This window comes from Porites lutea, chromosome 9 (genome assembly GCF_958299795.1).
Source record: "Porites lutea chromosome 9, jaPorLute2.1, whole genome shotgun sequence".
Classification (NCBI taxonomy): domain Eukaryota; kingdom Metazoa; phylum Cnidaria; class Anthozoa; order Scleractinia; family Poritidae; genus Porites; species Porites lutea.
This window is the reverse complement of record NC_133209.1, coordinates 10,646,040-10,671,834: the sequence shown is the minus strand read 5'-3', so window position 1 is coordinate 10,671,834 and position 25,795 is coordinate 10,646,040. Positions and strand designations below refer to the sequence as shown.

The 25,795-nt window shown below is 38.3% G+C and overlaps 2 protein-coding genes across 5 annotated transcripts in view; one reads left to right on the top strand and one right to left on the bottom strand.

Annotated features, from left to right (window-relative positions):
- Positions 1 to 568, bottom strand: part of LOC140948226 (kinesin-like protein unc-104) — a 24,075-nt gene extending 23,507 nt beyond the window's left edge. The window contains exons 1-2 of one of the 2 annotated variants that reach the window (XM_073397449.1): positions 471 to 568; positions 344 to 395 (exon numbers count right to left, since the gene is read on the bottom strand). In XM_073397449.1, the coding sequence (XP_073253550.1) occupies positions 344 to 395; positions 471 to 473 (55 nt within the window). In that variant the 5' untranslated portion in view covers positions 474 to 568. Of the gene's footprint in view, positions 1 to 343; positions 402 to 470 lie in introns of those variants that run through there. The other variant, XM_073397448.1, reaches the window with a different exon arrangement.
- A 638-nt stretch (positions 569 to 1,206) lies between these two features.
- On the top strand, positions 1,207 to 22,659 carry LOC140948289 (FERM domain-containing protein 4A-like). Of its 3 annotated transcripts, XM_073397520.1 has the most exons (20): positions 1,207 to 1,517; positions 1,629 to 1,723; positions 5,219 to 5,311; positions 7,741 to 7,825; positions 7,995 to 8,074; positions 8,736 to 8,819; positions 9,468 to 9,533; positions 9,633 to 9,690; positions 10,085 to 10,171; positions 10,253 to 10,329; positions 12,910 to 12,936; positions 13,566 to 13,707; positions 14,234 to 14,378; positions 14,978 to 15,111; positions 16,074 to 16,199; positions 16,943 to 17,008; positions 18,505 to 18,582; positions 18,714 to 18,780; positions 19,248 to 19,274; positions 20,074 to 22,659. In XM_073397520.1, the coding sequence occupies exons 1-20, from the start codon at positions 1,443 to 1,445 to the stop codon at positions 21,027 to 21,029; spliced, it is 2,568 nt and encodes an 855-aa protein (XP_073253621.1). In that variant the 5' UTR covers positions 1,207 to 1,442; the 3' UTR covers positions 21,030 to 22,659. The 3 variants fall into 3 exon arrangements, with proteins under 3 accessions (XP_073253621.1, XP_073253622.1, XP_073253623.1); XM_073397521.1 differs by lacking the exon at positions 12,910 to 12,936; XM_073397522.1 differs by lacking the exon at positions 19,248 to 19,274.
- The last annotated feature ends 3,136 nt before the right edge of the window (positions 22,660 to 25,795 follow it).

Genomic DNA, 25,795 nt, shown 5'->3' with positions numbered 1-25,795 from the left:
CAGTAACACTAGATATCGCGAGGGTAAAAATTTGATCAGCAAGGATCCTATACCAAAAGAACCACATTTTTCCAGTGATTAGGATCAAAGTTTTACCCCTGCATGCGACGCGTCAAAAGTCATAGACAGTCATAGAGGGAACAATATACATGCATATACATGGTATCTTTCTTACTATTAAAAGTACTTAAGCTTCAGTTTATATTAGCTCTAGGCTTAATATAAGGTATCACTTTTACACGGGGATATTTATTGAAGAAGTCAGTTTTGCTTCGAACCATTTAAACCTAGCAAAAAGATAGTTATGAGGCTTATGAGGAGCAGGCGAGAAAATATCACCTACCATTGAACGGCCTGCAGCGGGCAGCCACCCGAACATTTGTCTCTCCAGAAGTCTTCATGAAGGAAAACAAGAGTTAATAAGCTTGTTAAGGAAATATTGGTGTAAAGTGCAAAAACTTTTCAATTACCATTTTAGTATTTTTCGGGTAACACAGGAATTTAGTGCAACCACAAACTCGCCGCCATAATGTGCGCTGCGGCTTCCTTGCGGGCTCGTGACGTCACGATCAAAACATAGCAACACCGTGTAAACAGCCTGGGAACCACTTCTTGAGGATTGGAAATGTTCATATTTTGTATCGGATATTTGGTTAAAATACAAAAACGTTCGTCGGATTAAAACTATGGACCAGTATATAACTATTTTTTTAGCATGCCAGTTAATACATTTGTATATATATTTACTGATCGAAACTCCAGCCATTCATTTCATTAGTTTCCAGTCTAATAGAAAATCATCCAGCAAGCTACAGTGAAGAAAAATTCCTTGTGTAATCGCGTTCTGTGAGATGTATTTTCCTTAGCCGAGAAAGTACGACCTGTGTGCGTCGATTTTACATGAAACGCGCACGATCGCGCGAACGCGCGCCGCGCTGCCTTGCGCCGACCCTATCAGGAGGAAGTTCCCGTACGTCAATGAAAAATCGACGATCCACCAGCCGAGGGACTACTTTCAGTTAAATTTGCATTTTTAAATGCCTAAATCCAAAAGCTAACAATAGTTAAAGATCAAAAAGATTATTTTTCCCGCTGTGTTCCGGGGCTTGGGCCGGTATTGCGCGGCTCCATCTAAAGATAGCTGAAGGATGATTGACAGTTGCGTCTAAGAGCATGCGCAGTGAATTCCCTTCATTCCAGCGGCAAGTCGGCACATAAATAGAATACCCGAAGCAAGCTGTATGCATGAGTGAGATTTGTATGAAAGAAAGTCTTTATTTTGTGACGGATGAAATCCAACTCACTGTTATTTGGAGGGTGACATGTTGGCCGCAAGAAAAGGCATAGTTCAGAAGCTATGCATTGCATTGTAGCGGATTCTGTATCCATAGTTCCAAGAGAAAAGCCGACCAGACCGATCGCGGTTTGTATCTCTGTGTAGAATGACCGATGCTCGCAAGCCGCGAAGATGCCAGGTTATAATGCTGGACGATCGCCGGTTAGATCTTTTGGTTCAGGTAACTTAAATGTCTGTTTTGACCAGCTCGACGATTTAAAAAGTTCGCAAAAGCCAGGGGATTTGTTACAGTGAGGCTAATATCATATGTGAATATGTTTCCCGCTTTCAGCCTCGTCTTATGGTTTGCGATCTACTGGATATGGTCGCTTCTCAAGTCGGGCTACACGAAAAGGAATATTTCGGTCTTTCCTACCAAGATGACATGTAGGTTGATTAGTATTATTTGTACAATGATTTTAACAGCTTAAACGGTTTATTTTGCTTAGTAAAGACACGCTAAACTTGGCATAAAAGTGATGTAAACATTTCGCTGTCGTTCCTTCTTAAACCACTACGGCACTAGCTCTCTGAACAAGTTTTTCATTTAGTTTTGTAAATGTTTCAATTTTTTGTTTTAAAACCATGAAAGGCCTTGGGCGGAAACGTTTACTGTTTGCCAGTTTAAAACCGTTTCAAGACACTTTATAGCTTAACTCGTTGTCTTAAGGAGTATGTTTAGGTTAATTTGATGTGTTCCAGTTTTCATTGTGGAATCATCTAAATTCTCTCCAATTTTGCTCTGGCGTTCCTCGCTGGGCTGAAACTAGTATTTCACTTTTGTCTTGCTGTTACACTTGGATTGTTCGAATTTATTAAGTTAGTTCTCAAATTTGAAATTCCCAATTTAATAATTTTATTTCCTCTGGCAAATTTACCGGTTTTCGAGTGCATAAAACATATAGGCTTTTAGATTTGAATATTTTGCCCTGTTATCCTCGGGGGGCATTGTTGTTTTTTCTCACAGAACCTTGCTGATTTCTCGCTGTTTTTAGCCCGTATGTTCAAGGCTCAACGAGTGAACGTATTCGCTCATCAAAACAAATTGAATTTCATCGCTATACTTAGCACAAGGTTACTAGGCGCTAGATCATACTAATTACGCTAATCACGTTTGGACGGTGAAATTTTTGTCACATGGATAACTCCGAAACACGTTATTTTTCTTTACACACAAACCACTTTTGTTATGTGTTCAGATCTGTAACATAGTTTCTGAACGTTATGGATTTCCGTAAAAGAAGCAAATTTAAAGCATTTCCTGGGTCAATTCTGTACCAGGAAACTACGTAAATATAGCCAACTTTTTGTCGCTGTTGGGTGACGATAGAAGGGTGTTTTACAAGAGGATGCCCCTAATGAGATTAGAGATGTTCCTAAGGTTTTTATGCATCATATTCCTATTTTTTCTATACCCAAAGCAAACAGGGTGAAACATTGGAACTGCTTAATTGAATTCCAGTTATTGGCATCCCAACTTCTCAATTCAAATTTACTACAACATAAACTTTATCTTTCTATTCTTCAATGCCCAAAATGACGAGAACGATTTGATTGCATGTACCCTATTTAAAAACAAAACCAGTCGTTTACATGTATGTGATTATTGCGAGTCATTAAAGATATAATTGAATTACATGCCTACTTATGATTTAAATTATCTGCTTGGAATAAGAAGTGACACCAGGAAAGTCTATGTTACTGTCACCGGCTAGACATGTCTTGAATTTCTTAAGAAAATAACACAAATAAAATATTGAAACCATCAGATGCAATCATTGGAAAACATTTCAGTTTCATGTGAGCTTTAAGTGTATTTATAGTTTTGGTGAGTTGTAAGTGTTTACAACATCATGCATTACAGAGAAACTCAAGTGGCTTGTGTTGCCCTAATCATGCATCATGTCATATTCATAATCATTATATATTGTCATGGGTTTATGGAAATAGCAAACAGTGGAAGTCACTGCAGACAATAACTCAGCAACATGTCACGTTAAAATGAAACGTTTGTCCAAAGAAATGTATTGTTTGAATTTTAAAGTCATTGAAACAGTATATTAGGGGTTATGGATGATCTTGGAAGTGAAACTTCCTCATAGATCACTGTTTATGCCGGGTTGTGCTCTAGCAGAGCCCAGTGATCCTTGGTGACCCAATTTTTACACTCGGGCAACCAGAAAATCTTAGTTTTTTCATTCAAATCATAATTATACTTCTTTGCTGAGTACCATAAATTTTACAGGTTTAGAGTACTGGGCTCTCTTCCTTTTTCCTTAGAGCACAGACTTATTATGTTTTTATTGTCTTTAACCCCCTGGCAGTGATTTTGCCAATTATACTTTTTATGGGTTTTATGGGTGATTAACTGACTATTCAAACCATGTCACTGCCGGGGAAAAAAAGAAAATTAACATGTCCATAGGAAAACTTAAGTATTGATTCAGTTTTCCAGTTAAGATCCATGAGCTTAGAACTACTTTTCTTTGAAAATGTGACAATTTACTTGCCTATAGGGAAATTTGTCTTGAAAGATGATAGCCCTTCTCTGATGCACCACTATGACATTTTTTAGTATTATCAGCTTAAAACTTTTGCGACACATATCTTGGATTTGTTATATCCAAAGTTGAGCTCTATAGTATTAAGTGAAAGATTTTCTCTTTTTGTTTTGTTGAATTTCATGTTAACTTGCCTATAGATGACTGGGTTGAGCTGATTCAAGTGGTAAAATGTACCGCTTGAATCAAGTCAACTTAACCATAAGGAAGTTAACTTGAAACTCAACAACAATAAATATTTAATACTTAATTGCAATGTAATACTCAGGGTTTTTCCTGCTTTTGGATTGGTCAAAGTTGTTTTTTTCTTATTATTTCAACAAATTGAAAATAGCAAACTTGTTTGTACATGTTCATCTTATAGCTTTAATTAATGGCCACTTACTTATATGCTAGTGAATAATAATGTCTTTATTAAGAAATAATACTCAAATTACAATTGCAAGCTAAAAATGCAATGTTAGTGTGTAAGAAGAAAAAATGATTAAGATAAAATTGAACATCACAGAAATATCATATGAGTTAATAAGATTAGGTTCCATCTTTACAGTCTAAAAATGTATTGTATTATATAAATATCTTAGAACAAATAAATAAATATTACTAGTTATTGTGGAGACTATACTTAGAGAAGGTGACACTAGCCAGTTACAATAGGAATGTACATGTATAAGTGTACTACTTAACAGTAGGTTTTGTAAAGTTAAAGCTAAGCTCAAGGTTTTGATTTTGCAAGTACCGGTACTACAAAATATAAAAGTTTCAACTGATAAAATTATTGACGCATCTAGTTTTTTCTCTGTTTTGGAGAAGATTTGAAAGTTCTCTGCTGCCTGACTTGTAACCAAAGCCCTCTTTCACACCCAACCCATATGTATGTTGCAATAAATATTAAAATAATAAATATTTGAATATTTCAAAGGCAAACCAGTGTGAATAATTGGGTTCATGACTTTCTGTTAAACAAAATCACTTACATACAGATGGGACAATATTTGTCTATTCTACGGAGAGTAATTTTGGGTCTTTTGGTTAGTAATTTACATTAATTAGCAAATTAAGGATCCCAGTATTTTTCTGTTAGAATATTAATTTTATAGTGAGGCCACATCTACATTTTCATTCATGAAATCATCTTTTAGTTTTGCTATAGAATTAAGTTCATTTGGGAAGGTTGGGGTGACATACTCAGCCATGAAAATGATGTCATTTATTTAAAGGAGAAATTTTGACAGGGATAACTGAAGAAAATAATGGCCATTTTTCCAGGAAGTGATGTTCTTATCTTTATGAATGAAAATTCATGCCTTTCCTTCCCTAGGAGTAACCAGAACTGGTTGCGACTCGACAGGCGGGTTTTAGATCATGACCTTCCAAGATTTCAGGAGCCTGTCTTACTTATGTTCTGTGTCAGGTACGAAAAGTGAGATTACACCTTTATAAAAGACTGTTCTTTTGAACTTGGATAATGTTGTTTAAGTTGGTTTTCATCTCTGCTGCGAAAGCAGCAAAGAATTGTAAAGATTGTTAACCTTTGAAATTATTGATAATGAACACTGTATTTCAGCACTTGTGTGTACATGTGTTGTTGGTCATTTAATGTTACCTTTCCTAATGAAATTAGCAATTAATTTAGATGACAGATTCTCCAGAAGTCACCTAATAATTAATTATAGGTCACTCTTGACAGGGATTTAAAATGCATACCCCAATATCCTTGTTTTATCAACCGGTTGATTGATGTATTTCCTGTGGATGAGACCCCACATGTGGGATGAATTCATGCATCTGGAGATTTGCTTTCCCTGTACCCATTTCCTCTATAGTACATTTTGAGCTTGAAGCAGGAAATCGGTTAGGGTATCTGTTGTAGGTATCTGTTCTCAGGTTAAAACAGAATACCTTTGTCTGATATAAATAGTTAGGGCTAAGAAACAAAAGAAATTGGGAGTAAATCTCTGTTTAATACTTGTTTAACCCTGAGAGTGGAACACTACACTTCTAACCACACCAGACATGCCCTAATAATAGAATGATAAATTGTCTCATGACTTATCCTATTAGGGGAGGTTAATAATGAACAGTTATTGAGTGAGGTGTTTGTGATATCCAACTGATGTGTGGAGTCAAGCTGCCGTGCTGTCTTTAACGGCTGGCGGCTAGGGATTTCCCCTGGCTGTCATGAACATACCCTCTGGGCCAGAACCAAAAAAACCCAGTGTTCTTATCAGACCACGGCATGGTCGCACTTTTTCAGGAAATGCTGCTCTATAAGTAGCCCAAAGGGTCCCAAGGGCGCAAAGAATGAAAAAAAAAGCTTTTTACAAAACATACGTACACATACGTACGTTTCCTTATGATATAAGCCAAAATTTAATTGGTTATGGCATCTTTACTCTGACTCAGAGCTGTAAAACGTTGAGTTAACTGTATGTAAAAATTGGATATTTATTATCTAAGAAAGTATGAAGGGTTTACTCTGACTCAGACCTGTGAGTTAAACTTTGAGTTAACTGTATCTAAAAATTGTGACGCAAATTTCTTGCTCATGACCCGGGGTCCACAGGACCCATAGAGAAGCTAAAAGGGGGGTGGAAAATCCTGGTGAGAACACTGAGAACCTCCTAGCTGTTAAAGTCCAAAGAAAGTAAGTTTTACAGTTTGCCATTCGGGCAAACTGTAGATAGCATGTACCAGCCCAAGAGTCATTTTAACTTCCCTGATAAACATTTTTGATGAGCAGGATTGATAATTTGAATTGCCCCAAAAAAATTCGCTTAAGCATTGGGCAAGTTAAGAACAGAATTCACCAGCCCAATCGCAAAATCCACTAACCCTGAGCTATCAAACATGACTTTCTTTGCACACTGAGCTGTTGAAATCCTCATCTTCTAAATAGATATATGTTACAGGTTAACGTAGTAAATTCAGGTTAAAATTTTTCAACCTACATACAGGTTGATTCTCAATAGAGCGTTTTCTCTCACATTGCACTCATCCGTGCAAATTTATTGGAACAAAAGAAAGTGTTTACATAAGAAAAGAGTTCAATTCCCACAGGATTGGTTAATAATTGGAACACCAACATGGCTGCAGTTCCATTGTTTTGGAACACAAATATGGCCGACGTGACATCATGTGAAAACGCTCTATTTTCTTTATCTCTTAGCCCTAATTATTCATGAATTAGGGCTAAAGATAAAGGAAATCGATAATCAACCCAGAATTAAACAATTTTAACCTGAATGTAATTGTGAATAAATTGTAACATATACACCACAACTTGATGTTTTAGTGACAGCCAATAGCCCTGCAGTTCTGTTTTATGCTACAGGCCAAAATTAAATTCAGGGCCCAGTTGCTCAAAGAATGCTTAGCGTTAACCAGCCTTTAATACCTTGACAACGTATTGGTTTTGATACTGCTTAACCAATGATTAAAGCTAACCATGCTTTGGGCAACTCAGCCCAGGTTGATATCGTTTGAACCTAGACAATAATTTTGGTTGAGTCTCAATCCTTTGTCTTTTAGCCTTAATTATTCATAAATTAAGACTGGGAGACAGGAAATTTGGAATCTACCTACATGCAGTTTAAAAATTGTTACCCGAATTTAATTTCCACTGTCAACATATGCATGTCTGTGTATTTTATGTTTGAAGAGGATCTTTGCTACTTGTGTGCTCTTTAAGCTTCTTGAGTATATTTTGGGGTTCAATTTTATCCTTGGTTTAATTATATTCTGCTTTGTTTGTGGCTATAGTAATGTATGAAAATGAGTTTGAAACAAAAGAAGGATATATGTAATTTGAACCTGATGTTTACTTTAACCCTTTTTTGTTAGGTTTTTTGTCCCAAATATTTTAATCCTGAAGGAATCAACCACCGTAGAACTTTTTTTCCTTCAAGCAAGAATTCTTATTTTTAAGGTATGATTTTAACTTTGCATTTATTACCAACCACTCAGTTTAAACTGGTTTTATGCATTCTTAGGTTCCTCTAAGTTTCCTCTTTAAAATTATCCGATTTCAGTATTTTAAAATTTATTATGATTTAGCGTATAATTTGTAGCAATGATAGTTGTTGCTTTCCATTTAGGGAACAATTCAATGTGACAGTGAAACTGTTTTTGAACTTGCTGCTCTTGCACTTCATGCCACTAATGGAGACTTCACAAGGTTTGTTGTCATGCAATATCGTTATTTGTATGATTGCCAGAAAATTATTTAGAGTGGTGACTTATATTAAATCCTAAGATTTTCCGTCACTTTTTTGTGTTTGGAGTCCCCAAAGACACCTCAAACCAATGGAGGAGCAGTGGGGGTCCTAAGAATGACAGTGCCCCACGAGAAAGTTGGTTCCCAAGCTTCTGCAAGGAGTTCCAATGTGAATCCCCAATCAGAACACTGAAAAAGCATTCTTGTTGAGAGCTATTCAAATATTAAGTGCGGTACTTTTGAAAAAGGAGTCAGAAAAAAAGAAGTTAAAAAGTCTCTTTTTATTCTCAAGAAAAGAGTTTTGCAGTTTTACTCAGTTCTTAACTAAGTTATTAATAAACTAATGCCCAAAAACTTGGTGTTAGAGAGGACTCGCATGCTGTTTTGCATCCCTTTTTTGTTTTTCAGTTGAACAGAACATCTCAGACATGTATTCATTTGTGCATCAGGGAAAACCCTGAAATACAAAGATATATTTTGCTCAGTTTTTACAGTGGGAAAAGTGCATTTCAGCTAGGCATTTTTTACTTAGAATTTAGCAGGGATATATAAACCCGTAACTGTCAGCAGAATCGATAGGTCTAGAGGATTGTGGAGTAAGCATAGTATAACTCTTTCACAGTGAAGAAACAGCAAGAGCAGATCTCCGGAAACTTCCTGTCCTCCCCATGAGAACGCTGAAAGAACGTCCGTCAATAAGTTCATGGTGAGTTCAGTTGAAGTCTGTCAAGTCTGTCAAAAGGAAAATAGAAAGGAAAATAGAAACAAGAGAACTTCCTCTTTGTACAATTTCCTGCCTACAAATTGCATACACCTGGCAACTTGAAATCTTAGAGATGGCCCTGATCTTCTCCCTGCCAGCTTTTTTCTGCATTAGTAATGCATAAATTTATTGAAACAGATATAACTACCCATTCACTGACCAGTCACAGTGATTTTTTTACTTCCTGTGTCCTGTGTCTTTGACGCATAAAAATCCCTGAAGATGCAAAATAATTTGCGGCACGTGTCCCATAGGACGCAAAGATTGATAGCTAGATCTGAAGATCTTTATGTAGAATATCCTGTTTGTGTGATTTCTGTGTCTGTTCTTGTGGCTGTTGCTGAAGGATGCTTATTTCTTTTAGTCTTTGTTGTGGTTTACAACAGAAGGAGTATATTATCATTTCAGTAAACTGTAATACAGAGTTTTCGAGTCTGTCTTCAGATTATCTGTGTTTTGCAAAAGACCCAGGGACTCCTAGTAATGCATAAATTTATTGAGGCAGATACATCTACCCATTCACCAGCCAGTTATTTGAACAATTCAATTATCCTCAGAGGATAATGTCATGTTCTTAAATGTTTTTTTTAGTGAAGATAAAGTTATAGCATATTACAAAAAGTCTGCTGGCCAGACAAGAGGAGAATCTGTTATAAGGTAAACTATTTAAATTGATGTCCAATTAAAAATTTACATGCAGAAAGTTATCATTAAAGTATCTACCATTATTAAAGCACTTCTAATCCTACCACTTAGGTATCTGTGTATTTTTCAAAGCTTACCCACATATGGTGTACATTATTATGAAGTCAAGGTAAGGAAATCATTAATTCTAATGTTGGACGTTAACCAATCTTCAAAACACATTAATAATTCTCACAAAAATAATACAAATACTAATCTTCAGTAATTTTGATTGTCTTTGGCTGAGCTTTTATTTTTAATATTCTTAGAGAAAAATAATTAGCAATGAAAAAGGTACTGATTATTTGTTAAAAAATGGAGATGTTAGAGAAATTTTTAAAGCCAGTTAATACTCGCTGTTTATGTTTTAAGACTCTTGGGTTACAAATCGTGTTTTAAACTTGTCAAAATACCCCTTTTCATTGAATAAACTATACATGTACACATGTAGCAGTCAGATCTTTGTGAATTTAAACTAGCTTTAGGCACTCACGCATACATGTACCATTGTTTTTTCACTGTAGGACAAGAGCAATATGCCTTGGTGGCTTGGACTTAGTCCTAAAGGAATTGGTGTCTATGATCATGGAGACAAAATTAAGCCCAGAAAGGTACTCTTGAAATATTATTGCTCTGCTTAATTAGAGGATCTTTCGACATACAATTTGTAATGCAATTCATTTTTACAACAGATTTTCTTGTGGAGTCAGATTGAGAACATTTACTTCCGGGACCGTAAATTTTCCCTTGAAATAAGGGACTCTTACAGGTTAGTTGTGTATTGAATGTAGCTGAAGAAGTTTGAGGACTAAATTATTATTGTTCAAGTACTGTTAGGGCCTTTGAAATCATCTAAACAGGCCATCTGATATTACGCGACGGCGCGATTTTGCAACTATTGACCTCAAATCGCATCTGATCGCACAATTTGAGGAAAATTGCATAATTCGTTAAAAAAATGCTAAATTCAAGTAAAGTAAACAATGAATTCTAACTTTAATGAAACATTTTCCCAATCTTAATGTTATTTAAAGTGATTTACCACTAAACAAAGCCTTGCAAGACATCCGAAACCTTTGATCGCAGTATCTGGGCAGCCATTTCGATTTTAGAGACAAGCAGTTTGGTCAGCGGTGTAAGGGCATCATGTACTATTAAGCAAGTGTCCTTTTTCTTTTCCGTGTCAAAATAGTCGGGAAAATTTTACTATTTTGTTTTAAAATAGATTTTTTATTGTTCCTTTACATTCAAATTTCCCGTTAAACAACATTAAAGTGGTTTTTCTCCTTTGAAACCTGGTAAAACAATGTAAATTAGCCCTAAAAAAATCACATAATTTACCGCATAATAGTCCTATATAACAGGCGGACAAATTTTACTATTTTGTTTTAAAATAGATGTTTTCTTGTTCCTTTACATTCAAATTGCCCGTTAAACAACATTAAAGTGGTTTTTCTCCTTTGAAACCTGGTAAAACAATGTAAATTAGCCCTGAAAAAATCGCATAATTTACCGCATAATAGTCCTATCTTATCGCACAATCTACCCTGAAAATATTGCACAATTTCTGATTTTTTATCTCACTCTATCAGATGGCCTGCAGGGCTGGAACTTGGCGGTGGTCTACTAGCCAAATACCATTATATTTTGATTTTTGGCTAGTGGATTTAGCTCATTTACTAGCCATCTTGGCTAGTTAATTTTCGCCCCTGTAAATAACATAAGCCTTGAAATGTTTTCAACATTTTCCCAGTTGATCCGCACCTTCTAGTAACCTCTTATTTCATTCCCCCATTAATAACTGGCATGAATAAAAGAAAGAAAAATAATTCTACATAAGAATAATATTTGTTAATTCGGTTTTCAGTTTCGCATTTATTCGCTGCCATCTTGAAATTTGGTATGACCAGGGAGCATGGGCCAAGCCGTACCCATGATGCAAAGCTAGCAAAAAAACAAATGTCCGCCATCTTGAAATGCAAATGTACGATCACAGTCCACGCGTGATTGTCATGGATATTAGGGCATTTCTGTTGTCAAATAAAACAACTAAAGGTCTAAAGAGAGCAAGTGATGATTCTGCTAGAGGCAGTGCGTCTACATGTAAATCTTCATCAAAACGAAAATTTTTTCGGATCTGGCTGAAAGACTTTCCATGGCTCACATACGATGTTACGAGTTCAGTAAAATTTATTGTTGTGTTGTAACTAAACATACAAAACAAGATGCATTTAAATTCTTCTTGTGTTGCAGTTTTTATTCACGTTTGATAAAAACAGGATTTTTGACATTTTTTTTATTTTATGCTGGACAGAAGTGCCTAGACTAGTAGAAACACGTTTATGGCTAGTAAAGCCCGAGCATGTACTAGCCATTTGACTATTAAGTTCAAAAGTTAAGTTCGAGCCCTGGCCTGTCTAAAGGTCACAATTTTTCTTTTGAAAACATTTATCCACACTGGAAACTATGTAGTCTTAACAGGCTGTCGCATCTGTCATACTTAATAAAAAGAATAATGGCTTTACAACAAATGATTGACAAGAAAAACATGTTTTCATTTATTTAGTTGATTGTGTCCAGTTTTTACTTGCGACAAATTTTGTCTACGGTGCCTTTGAAGATTGTCCCATCTGGGACAAAATATATAAAACCGTGACAAACCATATGCATTTGTTAAGCTTTGGGGATGACAGAGACAGAGAATTTGTCTAAAAAGCTCAGGTTCATGGTTCAGTGCGTGCTCATTAATCAAAATGTTGTTTTTCTGCCGGGACGTGCTGTATCTTCTATGCAAGCAATATGATCGTGTCATAATGTTGTCAAAGAACCAAGCTGCACACTCCCCTGGCAGTCACTTGATCAACTTATTTGCAAATAGCTGTAAATTCATCAGCCCTGGAATAAAACCTTCCAGTCAACAATAAATTCAGCGTTGGTAGTGTTGGCATAATCCACTAATTTTTTCTGCGATTTTAGTACTTCTCCATCCTACCTCAGGTTGCTCTGAAATACACTTGTAGTTTGAAATACACTCTGAGATCGCTGAGAGACATGTAGTGGGATTATTAAACAATAGAATTAATAATAAATTGGAAAATAATTTCATTAATGAGCATGTGCTGAACCGTGAACCTGTCCCTTAAACGCTGTTAAGAAGAATCATCAATGCTTTTCCTATTCTGCCCATAAATGCAAAAAATTAGTCAGATGATCTGTAAATAAGATGTAAACTTGAGTTGTAAAAGAACCATTTTAAAACTTTTTTGTGTAATGCTTCAGCTCAGTTATTTTTTCACTCTGCATGCTTTGATAAACCTCTTACAACCTTTTGTGATTTTCCATATTCCAGATATGAATTTAAGGACAGTAAAGCTTGGTATGTCGCAGTTTGTGGACATCCTTGTTAAAAGTCTTTTTGCTTATGATAACTCATCTGTGAATATTGCATGTATGATAAACATATAAAAATTTTATTTTAAAATGAAAGTAGAATCTGTTATTAAACTTACAGTCAATACACCGTGAATAAAAAATACACCATGAATAAAAAATTATGTAGTCCTTCCATTTACCAACTAAATTCAGCCAAACATGAATTACTATTAAAAGAATAGATTAAGCTGCACTCATTAAGGTGCAGGTCAGTTCATGGTTCAATTTCTGTAATAATTCCAGCAATGTTTTGTCTTTAATTTTAATGCCTGTGATGGCTTATCTGTGGACTTAAAGTTAGAACCAACTGTTTCAGAGTAAAATCATGTAAAATGGATGCGTGGGTTAGAATGTTATAGATAACTTGAACACTGGCCCTTAATTTCATGTTAAAATGATAATTTTTCGTCAAGTAGTAAGCTCCTAACAACGTTAAAACCTTAGTTGTGCAGCTAATTTGCAATTTATTATAACCAAATCCGTAGAACCTTCTTGAGCTGTGCTTAAGCATGAAAGTATTAAATTAATGTACTGTGAACATAATTGTAAAAAAATTGTTTTTTAACTCGTCAGGTCAAATACAATAACTCGCAGACCAGGTGCAGGGAGCATGATGGTTCATGCTTGGTTTTCAAGTACCGCTGCATCAGCAAAAACTATGTGGACAATGGCGATAAGCCAACATCAGTTTTACCTGGACAAGAAACAAGTAGAGGTGAGAGGAAAACAAAGCTGACTGTGTTTAAATCCTTGTCTCAAATCAGATAATTAGATCAGTAGGTAATAGTGATGTTGGGCTCTTGTCTCTTGATCTTAAGTTACACTGTTTATATCCTTAAAACGGATTGAGAGTGCTTGTTGTCAAACGCAGTACATCAATTTTTTTTTTTTTCTATTTCTGCCTAAAAATTTACTTGTCAGCAATTCTCTTATTCGCCATTTGCACATTTCCCATAATACACCTCCCCACCCCTGCCGAAAAAAAAAAAAAGTATAATCATTGTCTTCAGTTTCTCTTGGCGCAACCGTAATACCCAGAAGAAATTAACAGCAATGGTTATGCAAAATTTTTGGGGGGCACAAAATGTGTATTATGGGAGATGTGCAAATTGATGTCAAATTGTTATATCATTTTTGGTGGTCAGCATAAGTGTTATGGCTGCAACCGTGTTGTGGCAAATTTCATCAGTCCTTTTACATTGTATTTGTGAAGTTGTAATCCTGCGAGTGCACTGTTGCAGGCTAGGGTCACGTTGCGTAGAACTCTTCGAGACATGGCACGTGAGCTGTCACTGTCCACAGGCTCTCTCCCATCTTCAACTTCAGACAGCCTAAGCGCAAAGAGTGACCAGTCCCATAGTTTATCAAGCCTGAGCATCAATGGAGGTAAATTTAGTCTTGTTTTCTGTATTCTCGAATACTTCCCTCAAACAGGGTAACTTTGGAAAACAAAACAATCTACACTCCTCCCCCCTACCCTCAGTCACTTTTATTATGTTTTCCTGCCATCTTTGCCTGTGTTTATGTTGTGGGTAAAATCTGTTCTCAGCTTAAACCAGTATTCAATCTACAGCTGTAGTTTGATTTAGAACTTCCTTTTTTTCCTAGCCCTAAATATTCATAGCAGAGAAAGGAGACATAGGAGACAAAGGAGCTCCTGGTTTAACCTAAAAACGTATTTTACCCTGACATACATGTATCCTCTTCATGGTAAATAAAACCCCACCGGATAAAAAGAAAAATTCCTCGGAAGTTTGAACGTAGTGCACCTCTTACCACTCTGAAGAATTTTAAAATAGGGGTGAAGTGAATAAAAAAGTAACTCAAAGAGACTTTAAAATAGTGACTGCAAACAGTTAGTAGAGGTCAAGGTTACGGTAATTAAGGAAAACGAGGTTTGGGACTTTGTCTCAAATAAACATAAAATAGCTTCATTACTTGAGTAATGTGTAAACTTTTCTTGAATGCTCTTTTTCTTCTTACAGGTGATAACTTGTCTTCTCTTCCCAAAGCTGTAGATCGTGAGAGGTTAACAGCTTTGGCAGCAAGAAAGGAAGCTCTTTTGGAAAAATTGTCAGATAAGATGGATGAACTGAAAAAGTTGTGCATTCAAGAGGCAGTAAGTGTTCAAAGTCTGGTTCCCTAGGTGCTACAAACCAGCCTCCAAGAGTCATTATTTTTTTTGTCTTTGTACCATGATAAAGGTGATAAATTGCCCGTAAACCTTACAAGAACAATGGAGCAAGTCATCGTTTCATTGACGTGGTAGCGCTTATGCTTGTCACTCTTCTCAATTCTGCTGAATCTCTCCATTTCTCTTGGCTCTATTCTGTCACAAAAAAATTGCAACATATTGATAGTCAATTGTTTTCATCTTTTTAGGTTCTTTCAGCTTCCTCTTGGCTGGGTAGAAAAAAAAAACTAGTTTCTCCCCACCCCCAGCAAAATAAAGAAAGAAACGGATAAATGAAAATGAAATAGAATAGAACGATAATGAATAAAGTGAAGCCTCGACAGAACGAAGGGCCAAGGAACTGGCAAAACATGTTCGCTATTACGAGGTTTCGTTATATCGAGGTTCTTTCCCTCATAATTTACCACATTGTATTACTGGGGCGAGGAATATCGTTCGTCATACCGAGGACTTTGTTACATAGGGCGAGTTATTTACACGTACTTTAGCCAGTGTTTAACAAAACCGCATTCTAAACTATTTTCAACTTGCCCAACGGTTTTTATCTAAACACCATTTATTGTGAACAGTTTTATGAACCATGTAGAGTAGACTAAAAAGCAATAATCATCTTCTTAAAATAACTCTCTAAGGAAGAGATCTGGAGGTGCAAAGCGTTGTTAAACCGCGGCTTAAGTTAGACTTTGTTTAAATAACCGACCCATAGAGTTTCGTTATAGCGAGTTCCCACTACTGTATATAAAAAGAGGACAAGGACTCTAAATGTGTGCCTGGAACTGTCTGAAGTTTTTAGAGTGTTAATCAGACTAAAAACGACCATTAACACTCCGATAGCTATTTTGAAAGACTGTGAGCCAAATCCTATTTTCTTTCGTTTTGGTTCCAAGGAGCTGACGGGCGAGTATCCTCCTGAGACACCATATACCCCTGGAACGCCTCTCCCACCCATCAGACGGAGAGTGCGGACCGCCTTTGAGTTTTCTGAGTTCATCATCAGTGGAGAGAATGATAAGGTGAATAAACTGATCATCATAGACTCTATCTATCTGAAATAATGAATATATGAATTTCATATGTTGGAACCGCGGAATGAAGAAATAAATGCAATGAAGATCCCCGCGGTTAAAGACGCAACTTACCCGGGGAAGATGAAGATTAAATAAGTTGGATAAGCTTTGTCTTTAACTGCGGTGATCTTCATTGCATTTATGTACTCTGTCTGTTCTTTAAATGGCATTGAATTCTTTTTACGCTCGACAATCACTTGGGACCAACAAACTTTAGAACTATTAAACTAGTGAAACTATATTTGACCAGCAAACTCCGATGTCGCTCTGCCTCAGTCTGTTTGTCGTGTCCCTGGTTTACAGTGATTTCCACCTTTAAAAACGAAGCCTGCCTCTCCCACCGCAAGGTTTTGTGTACAAAGACTGCATTTAAATAAGCATTCTCGGTATAACCGACGAAACGCTCACCCAGTACTGTTGATGCCTAAAAATCCGCACGCACCTTCGACATTTAGTGCAAAATCGTTTTGCAAAGGCAAATTTTCGCATTTTGCTCTGAGGGAGAACTTGTATTCAAGGATCTGCAATTCGGCTAGTGATGTTACTAAAATTTAATTCCATATTGTGCAGTATATGTGAGTTATTCGAACTGTAAATGAAGTGACTTTGGCTTACTATATTAAATTTTGGAATCTTGGAATGTTTCTATATTGATCTCCGCTATTTATTTCCCTCTGTCTGTCTTCAAGAACGAGGAAATCAAGAAAATGGCCAGAGAAGTTGAGATCCAGACTCAGATCACTAATGCAGCACAGGTATGAAGAACAAAAGTGAATAGTGAAACATGTTGATTGTTCACGCAGCAGAAAAACGTTTGGCCATTTTGTATCGTTCGGACTTGCAAATCTTACCAAGCGATTAGCGATTTTAGGACGCAAAGCAATTTCGAGCAATTCACCACTTTAGAAACGAGAAGGGAACTGCAGTGGCGGATCCAGGGGAGGGGCCCGGGGGGGGCGCCCTCCCCCCCCTATTTTTAGACCAAACTGAGGCCCGAAGAGGCGAAAAATATTTTTTTGAGACCGCCCCCCCCCCTTCCTTATGTGAAGGTAAACTGGAGCCAAAATGCGTCCCGCAATTGATTCTGGGATCGTTACTGTAGACGCGCCGGTGGTCAGCTATTGGCCAATTTTTTTCCCTGTCCCTAGTAACAGTCCCAGAGGTGTTTGCGAAGGTTAACACGGCCCAGCTTCCGGCGTTAGGTCAGCATTAGATCCCATCGGCCTAAACCCCTTTGGACACCTTATTAAGTTTACAAAACGTAGTATTCTTGATTGCCTCTACACTACACTTAGATAAAATTTCTAAGTTTTTTTGGCATTTCTGCTCAGCCGGGAAATGTTCATGAAAGGGTAAGTCTCTTCAATTTTTAACGGGAAAAAAAACAGAAGAGTGAGAGTAAGAATGGAACCCGGAGCGTAGTGAATGCAGTCCATCGCCTATACCACTACGTTTGCTGGCGAGCATTGGTTTGATTTGAAGCTATATGAAAACAACCCTAATCCTAAATAGAAACTAACCGTTTAGAGTCGGTGTTTAATTCAATCAGTATTGTTGCTTATCCCTAATCACTTTAGTCAGTGCTCGAAACTGAAGCGGTAAGGAATACTATGTTGTGTAAACTTCATAAGGTGTCCAAGGGGGTTTTGGCCGATGGGATCTCATGCTAACCTTGGCGTTAGGTCTCTCCCCGATTTTCTCGCCCCAGTCTCTCCCTTTCTGTGGTAAAGCTGGCAGATACTACTTTTGTCATGAACATCATTTATCAAAATCGGGGAGTTTTCTCTTCCGGTGAATTTTGAATGTGTGTGTGTGTGGAGCTCCCATCTCAGTGGAACAACAAGTATAAGATGAGGAAGGATTCAATGGAAAACCTCGTTTGGCCTTTTTTTTCATGCGCTGGTCATATTGTTTGGTTGGTTTTTGTCCAAAGAAGGTAGCATAGCGACTGTTTGCCTCACCTATTTTAATATATCAATGCGCCAATCACTGAGGCTTATCGGCTCTAAAACAATCGCGAGTGAACTCAAATTACAAAGTTATATTCTTCCTTAAATAGTCGCGCTCGCTTATGAAACCCGTTGAAGGTAACGTTTGTTCTGCTACTATTTGGAATTTCTCTGAATGACTGAAACAGATTTTCAGCAGCAGGGTAGATTCAATTTGATATCGTCAATTGCCGACCGTTGTTTGTTTGCTTGTTTGTTTGTTTATATACGCATTAATCAACAATTTAATTCATTAATTCTAGCAACTAGCGGAAGACCGCAGTGCTAATAAGAATGTGAGAAAGACCAGAAAGTTAACCTACCAAAAGTCTCTGAGAAGAGTGAGTATTTTATTTTTCCTTTTTGTTTTCCATGTTTTCATTTTCGCTTTTGTTTTATTGCATAGTTGTAACTGTTGTTGTCTCTATTCTGATTGTGCATGCCTCCTTGATCTTTCCACTCGTTCTTGTAGCTAAAAGACATGGAGGAGAATCTGAGAAGAGTTCAAAGATCTCGATTGGCTTCGGAGTCAAACCACGGTAATGCAAGTTAAGACTGGTACCGATTACAAATTAAGTGATTTCACTGCATCATCATTTATGTGATTTAGTGAGGCTTAAAGTGACGTGGCAAACAGAAGAATTCCATAAGTCTGGTAAAGTTTAAGTTGGGATGTAAAAGTGAAAACTTTTCTTTATTTTCCGCGAGAAGCTGGGTACACACTGACACCTCCACGTATCACTTCTCCTCTCGGCTGGAGGTTTCTTATTCTCTCGTTTGATCGGCAATCGTTTCAGTTGTCATGATGAACCTACTTACATTGAACCCCTCATTTCCCTGATCTACTAAGGTAGTTGAATCCAAGAGAAAATATCGTAACACAGGTTATTTCACTTCAACGAAGGTAAAGTTCGCATTCTTGTACCATGAAGATAAGAGGCTGTCTGTCCTTGTTTATGTACGCTTTTTTTGACCTTTATTGTTTCGTTCTTTTAACTTTTGACAGGTCTAAGAGATGGCAATGCTGGAATAGGTAAGTAACCTGTAGCAAGGTCAAGCAATAGCCAGAGAAAACAGGCGACGTTTCGCAACGACAACACGGGTTTCCCCGAGAAATGACGTCTGAGAACCGAGGGCAGAATTCCATACTACTAGTGATGACATGCCATTACTCAGCTCTAGGTGGTGCTTCTGATTGGTTGAAGCAAGTTTTCAACCAATCAGAAGCGCTACCCATATTGCGGTAGCGAAACGTCATCAGTATAGAATTTCTGCGCTCGTTTACTCAGTTTCCATCGGGGAAACCGTTGGTGGAGTCGTGAAATGTCGGCAATTTTCTCAGGCTACGTTCCTTACCGCACTTTGGCTAAAAACGTCTTATGCTGCACGTTGGCTGATAGCAGAGCCAGTAGTTTAAGTGAAAGGCTCTTATTTTACGTCGGTAACTCGTGAACAGTGCACATTACACTGACATGCCTGAGGCCGACGGTACTGTCATTTACCCCCTTCTCTCTCCATCAGTGCTCCCTTTAATGGATATTTAAAGCTACTTTAAGCTACACGGAAAGGAAAATTGTTGAAATAAGGATTTCAGGTCACACTTGTGCTGGAACTCGTTGAAATAAGGATTTCAGGTCACACTTGTGCTGGAACTCGAATCCTCTTACACAGAAGGCCGCTTACTAACCAACTGTGCTAATCCTTGCTGCCAGTCGCGTCATAACGTGAGTTTAATTGGAGAAAGTCCTGGTCTCAGTGGTACTGGATAAAGTAACTGAGTCAATTTTACCAGTCAATCAATAAGTAACTGGATTTTCTGTTCTTTTGAATAGGGCTTTATCGTACGACTTCATCTTCCGACGCCAACAGCTACACAAAAGCTGAAAGGTTAGACCCTCATCGCTATCGAACAAGTGCCGGCCTGAGCGTTAGTTCACGGGCGTCAAGCACTTATAGCGCGGAAAGCTTTTCAAGCGACCGGGAGTCCTACAGCGGACCCCCCTCTCCGGTCATGTCACCGTATAGGAGAGCTCCCCCGAGCCCTGCCACACGATCTTATCAGGGATTTCCAGAAACAAGACGGATGCGTAGCCCGCCCTCTAACCGTCCACGAGCGGGGAGATTATCACCCCGCGAAGAAAACTCTCGAGCAGTTCCGGCATTTCAGTATTCGGATAGCGAGGACTCGTCCACGAAGCCTTCTTCGGCTAGTTCGTATGCGAACTCGGAAGAAAATGGCGAACCTTACTGGCCTCACCGGAGGATGGGAAACTCATGCGATAGCCTAAATGAAAATCAGCGTCGAGGCCCCAGTCCCCGCTTGATTATCAGTCGCTCGGCCGGGCAGAGTTATGAGAGTCTGAACAGTGATCAGGAAGGTAGCAGTTCACCATATAGTCCAGGCCCCATGCGGACTCAACGGTCATTTTCGTTTGATGCTCGTCCTGTAAACTCAAAGCTGTCGGGAGTGAGATACCTAAATACTAGTGACTTGGGAATTGTGAGCACCTCTGGTGCCGCTGGCAGTTATTCTGTCAATCATAACTCAAAGATTCCGCCTGGTCTTTCCAGGAGAGGATACGTTTCTACTTCTCTCTCCACCATTAGTAAAGCAAACACGAAGTCTGATTCGAATTTAAGAATAGCCAAATCTCAAGTTCACATGTCTACGCCTTACTTGACAAACCCGGGATATTATCGAACTAATCGGCTTTCAGGGCCGTCAATATTTGAAGAGGACTTGCTCGAGTGGAGAGCGGCTGACGAGGGAGAGGCAACGCTGGTGTGAAGAAAAATGGATGGAAGGAGGGAAGTCACATCAAAACCTGTCTAATATCTTGCTAGCCCTTCTGAGAGCCTGCGAATCTACAGAAAAGTGCTTACGAGTACTTGCCAGTCTCTTTGAATTCATTAACAGGGTATCATAAAAAGGGATGCATTTCTCTTTGGGATAAGAATATTCCAGATCACTAAGGAAAATAAATGAAGGATTCCACAAGCTGCCTTGGATTATTGTAGAGGATTTCTACTAGTCCTCGAGATATAATTACATGGATTGTATTTCACTACATCTCGTTCATATTGTTGTTCGATATGAGCATCAACAAAGAAGAATTTTTTTGTAGTCGTTTGAATTAATTTGTATAGACATTGAATATAAAACTGGCCAAACAAGTGCCCAGCTTAAGTTATGCTAACTGCGGAGGCTCCTTAGAGCCTCGTAATCCACACCGTGACGATCTTAAAGCTTGGCATAAGGTCAGGGTAGCCGTTGGGTGAAAACCTGGAAACGTTTTAAATAATGGCACAGAAAAACGGGCCGGGAATGCAATAAACTTGGTTCTTATTGTTATTTTTAAGGTGATAGTGCTTTGTACAGATTGTAATAAGTTAGGTATATTTTTATAGTCTTTTATGTCTTGTTATGTAGGTTACACTGTCATTTATGTTTAAAATTGAGGATTGATCTGTAATTTTTTTTCTGCTCGACTCTAACCATCGAAATTCCTCCGGTACTACACAGATGTATTGGATCACGATCCCTTGAAATCTGCGGCACTTGATTTCTCGTGCTGTTTCTGATTGAGAACTGAACGATAGGGAAATGTTAAGGTATTTGCTCGGTAGACTGTGAAGGATTTCGATTTGAGGATGACAACTCAGTAGCCCGAGAACAGCAGACGTATTTCTGGTCGTCGCTTCTGCTCGTCCGAAAAATAGAGGGAGGGAGAGAAGCGACGCCCGAAATACGTCTGCTGTTCTCCGGCTAACAACTCAGTGGCTTTATCTAATTTATTTTATAGGTTGTTTCTTGGTGTTGCGGATGCGTACAGTCACCAAATGACTTAATACAAAAGAGTGAAAATATACTGAACAATTGCTTCCACCCAGCACAAAAGCCAAACAACAGTTACCACAACATCAAGAAACAGCCATTTTATAGAATCAGTTAAGCGTATTTCAGGTTATAAATATTTTAAATTACATTTTGCGTTGCAATAGGAGGTGCAATCTGAAGAAGTCGCAATAATACCGTTTTGTTTTTAGCATTACCGCTAAGTGTAAACACTACCGACACCTTTTGCTATGTTAGTCACATTTTGAAGTACATTGTATTCGCAGATACCGTAGGAAGGTACTTGAATCTTGAATTGCAACCGGTACGTAAAGTCAGCGGATTATCTCGCTGGATTTCAATAGTGTTTCCTCTCGGCGGTTATGGTCAATTCGAAACGCCCATTAATTTCAAAAGGATTCTTTTACAATAGAAATATCGGTTGTTACAATAATTATATCTTGTAAATAGCTTATGCAAATGAATATCATTTCAATGGTGTCATTTTTTAATCGCAAACGATGCCCACAGTTTTATTATGTATACGAGAAATATTTAAATAAACACTGAAACTATAAAATTCCGCTTTACTCATGGTTTTGTCTAATTAACTCCCCCTCTCCCCAGTTAATGGAAGTTTTCTTCCGACAAAAGTGGCGTTTAAAGGAAGACATTTAATGTTAAATATCGGCTCTCTTGTGCATTTTCATACAACAACAAGAAGTCTAGGATTTTGCGTACACTGATATCTGACCACTCCTATTCCTTTAACTTTTTATTTCGGGCCAGAATCTCTGTCCAGTATCCCTGTTACTTAAGTTTAATACAGTGATAGTAAACACGGACTTAATTAAGGCGAGGTAAGTTTCAAAGGTATCCAGTTCTACTCATATCCTGATAAACCAGCCCACATTTCGCGACTCCACTACTGGTATCCCGGCGAAATGAGGAAGGAGCGCAGAAATTCCATACTGATGCGACTCACTACCCACTGGCTAGAGCTTCTGATTGCGATCTTGCCGCGAGAGAAATTTCTTTTAACCATTCAGAAGATCAGGGTGGTGACACGTCATAAGTATGGAGTTTCTTCCCACGTTACCCTGACGTCATTTTCGAAGAGAAACCAGTGGTGGCGTCGCGAAATGTCGGCTGTTTTCTCAGGTTACTTCTACTTCATGCTGTAGGAATTTATTAGGGTGTTGGAAAGGGTGACAGCACACAATACTACAATGTGCAAGCTGGCTCTTTACCTGTGGGAGGGGTGGGTTTTCGCCACCAGCCCCAGGACTAGAAGGATACGCAGTCTTTCCAGGTCAACGTTGATTTAGCAACAGAACGGGAATGTCAGTTGATGACGGCGCGCGCAAATCAAAAAACTGGCTTGACCAATGGATGAGCGGCAAATTGTGCACCGGAAGTCGAGTTTAGTCCTTTCCGCGCTCTTTCCCGTCGTCAAATGACGTTCCCGTTCTGTTGCTAAATCAGCCTAATGAATTAAACATACCGTAACAAGTTCACCTATTTCGTTAACACTCTTATTCTTCGGCCATTTCAACTTCAGTAAAAGTATAACACAAACTGCGCTAACAAACATGATGAAACAACGCATGTTCCAAAAAACTAAGATTTTAAAGACTTATGCGTTGTCTCATCATGTTTGTTACCGCAGTTTGTGTTTTATTTTTACTGAAGTTTACTTATGTTGATACTTTGCTCTTAAAAGGCAATAGCAGTATCACAGACATGAGCGATGAAGATTTGATGAAGAGGAAGATTCTATGACCATCTAAAACAAAATACAGGGTGATGTAAGTTTGGTTGCATTAATAGGGAATGAGTGCAATCGGCAAGAATTTTTTTTGTTGTGCGTACGTCTGCACGCAGGCTACCAAGGGTTAGTTGCTGACTCAATTCAAGGTTAGCCCGTGGAGAGACTCTTCGGGGTCGGCCAGGATTTTTGGGTATACAGCCGATTGGGGTATTTAATTTCAGGTATAATTCGGGGATTTTGGAATTCCACTACCTATAGCTAATACGAAGAGAAAGCAAGCAGGGAGGGTAAAGGGAAGGGGGAGAGCCTGTAGACCAATCCACCGTCTCTTGGACCAGTTTTTTAAATAGCGGAGCTCTATGGTCTGATACAGTTATTATTTGACTCATATTTTGCTGTAGTTTTGCAAATGATTGTAATCTAGATGTGATAAAATTTCACCCAATACGTTTGGTATATTGAGCTGTAGAGTGATGATGTGCCGACGTCACCACAAGTGCAAGCGCTCGTCTGAAAAGAAAGTTGCTCCTGTAGCTCCCTGGTGAAGCATATTCAGTGGCTATCTTGTATTCTCTTCGCTATTTTTTCTTGCAGCATTTATTCCCAGAATTATTGGGTCCTTTTGCTTTAAAGACGGTTAGCACAAACATCAGGGTTAAAATCGCACACCCTCGTGACCATTTTTTTTATTTGAGGGGGGGGGGGGGCACCCCCTTTTGTTCGAAGTTTTGTAAAGAATTCTCATTTACTAAAATCTGTCTTTTTGTGGACACAGATGCTCTCAAAGTTCCTCTACCAATTTTAAAATAGATAGTATCTAAAGAGCTGGCAAGTCTCCAGGCCCCTTTCATTTCTGAAGGTCAGTGACCACCTTGCACCGGGAAAATTCCCGACTATGAATTGCCTAAAGTCAACTTTGCTACTTTTGTTCGATATTTTAATTTATAGCTTATTAGATCCTTTTCTAAGCTCCGGTCCTTCTAGTCCATCAGCTAGAGGGTTGTATGGCTCCCCGGGGTATGGCTCACTAAAGGGGATCAAACAAAACATGTATAATCTAAATCTTGTGAGTAAAAAGCATCACAAAAATGCATGATAGCAAGGATAAAACGGTAGCTTTCACTTGGTAATCGAATTTTAAATTTGCCACTTAAACTCTTATTATTTGCGTCCAAAATTGAATATATTTTTTATTAGTTTTGAATGGACCACGTATATTTAACAATTATTCCTCGAGCCCGAAAGGGCTCTGGGTCAATAGCACATGAAGCCGAAGGCCTCATGGGCTATTGACTCGGAGGCCAAGAGGCTAGTGGGAGAGGAATAATTGTTTTAGTAAAATCTAACTAGTTGGTAAAAAAATATCGAGACTAAACAACTTAAGCTAGCAAAACGCGATTCAGCCGCCATTGTTTTGGTTTTCAAAGGCGGCGCTTTTCTCTTCTAATGCGCTAGCTCAACCAATCAGGGCGGGGTTGTTCAAAGCTGGGTTAAGATAACCCAGGGTCACGGCGTGCAAATTTTGAACTCAGATATGAGGGCTTAAAAAGCCAATTCAGTTGAATTCTCTTTGCCTACAATTTGATGATTGGATATGCTAAAAAATAGAGGAAATTATCCGAGAGAGTGCTTTTGATAAAAAGAAAAAGAAACCCGGGTTAAAATTTAACCCCAGGTTAGAACCCGCGTTCGAACAACTGGGCCCAGAACGCAGCATTGATAATAGACCACTAGTTGGCCTCGCGATATCGGGGGAAGAATAATTGTGCGAGCTAGACTAGTGTTGTGCTATGTATATTACAATAGGCTTAGCGAGTCAAGAATTGAGCGAGTTTGTAAGAAATGAACGCATCCATTGAAAAATGGTTTGGTTGACCCTGAGATCCGGTTTTTTCGGCTGAAAAAACCGGATGCTCTCGCAGTCTTGCGAAGGACTGGTACCGGATGA

Coding starts and splice junctions, on each gene's coding strand:
- LOC140948289 (XM_073397520.1), top strand. CDS start 1,443: ATGACCGATGCTCGCAAGCCGCGAAGATGCCAGGTTATAATGCTGGAC. Junction 9,691..10,084: donor TACATTATTATGAAGTCAAG/GTAAGGAAATCA, acceptor TTTTCACTGTAG/GACAAGAGCAATATGCCTTG. Junction 15,112..16,073: donor AGTTGTGCATTCAAGAGGCA/GTAAGTGTTCAA, acceptor TTTGGTTCCAAG/GAGCTGACGGGCGAGTATCC.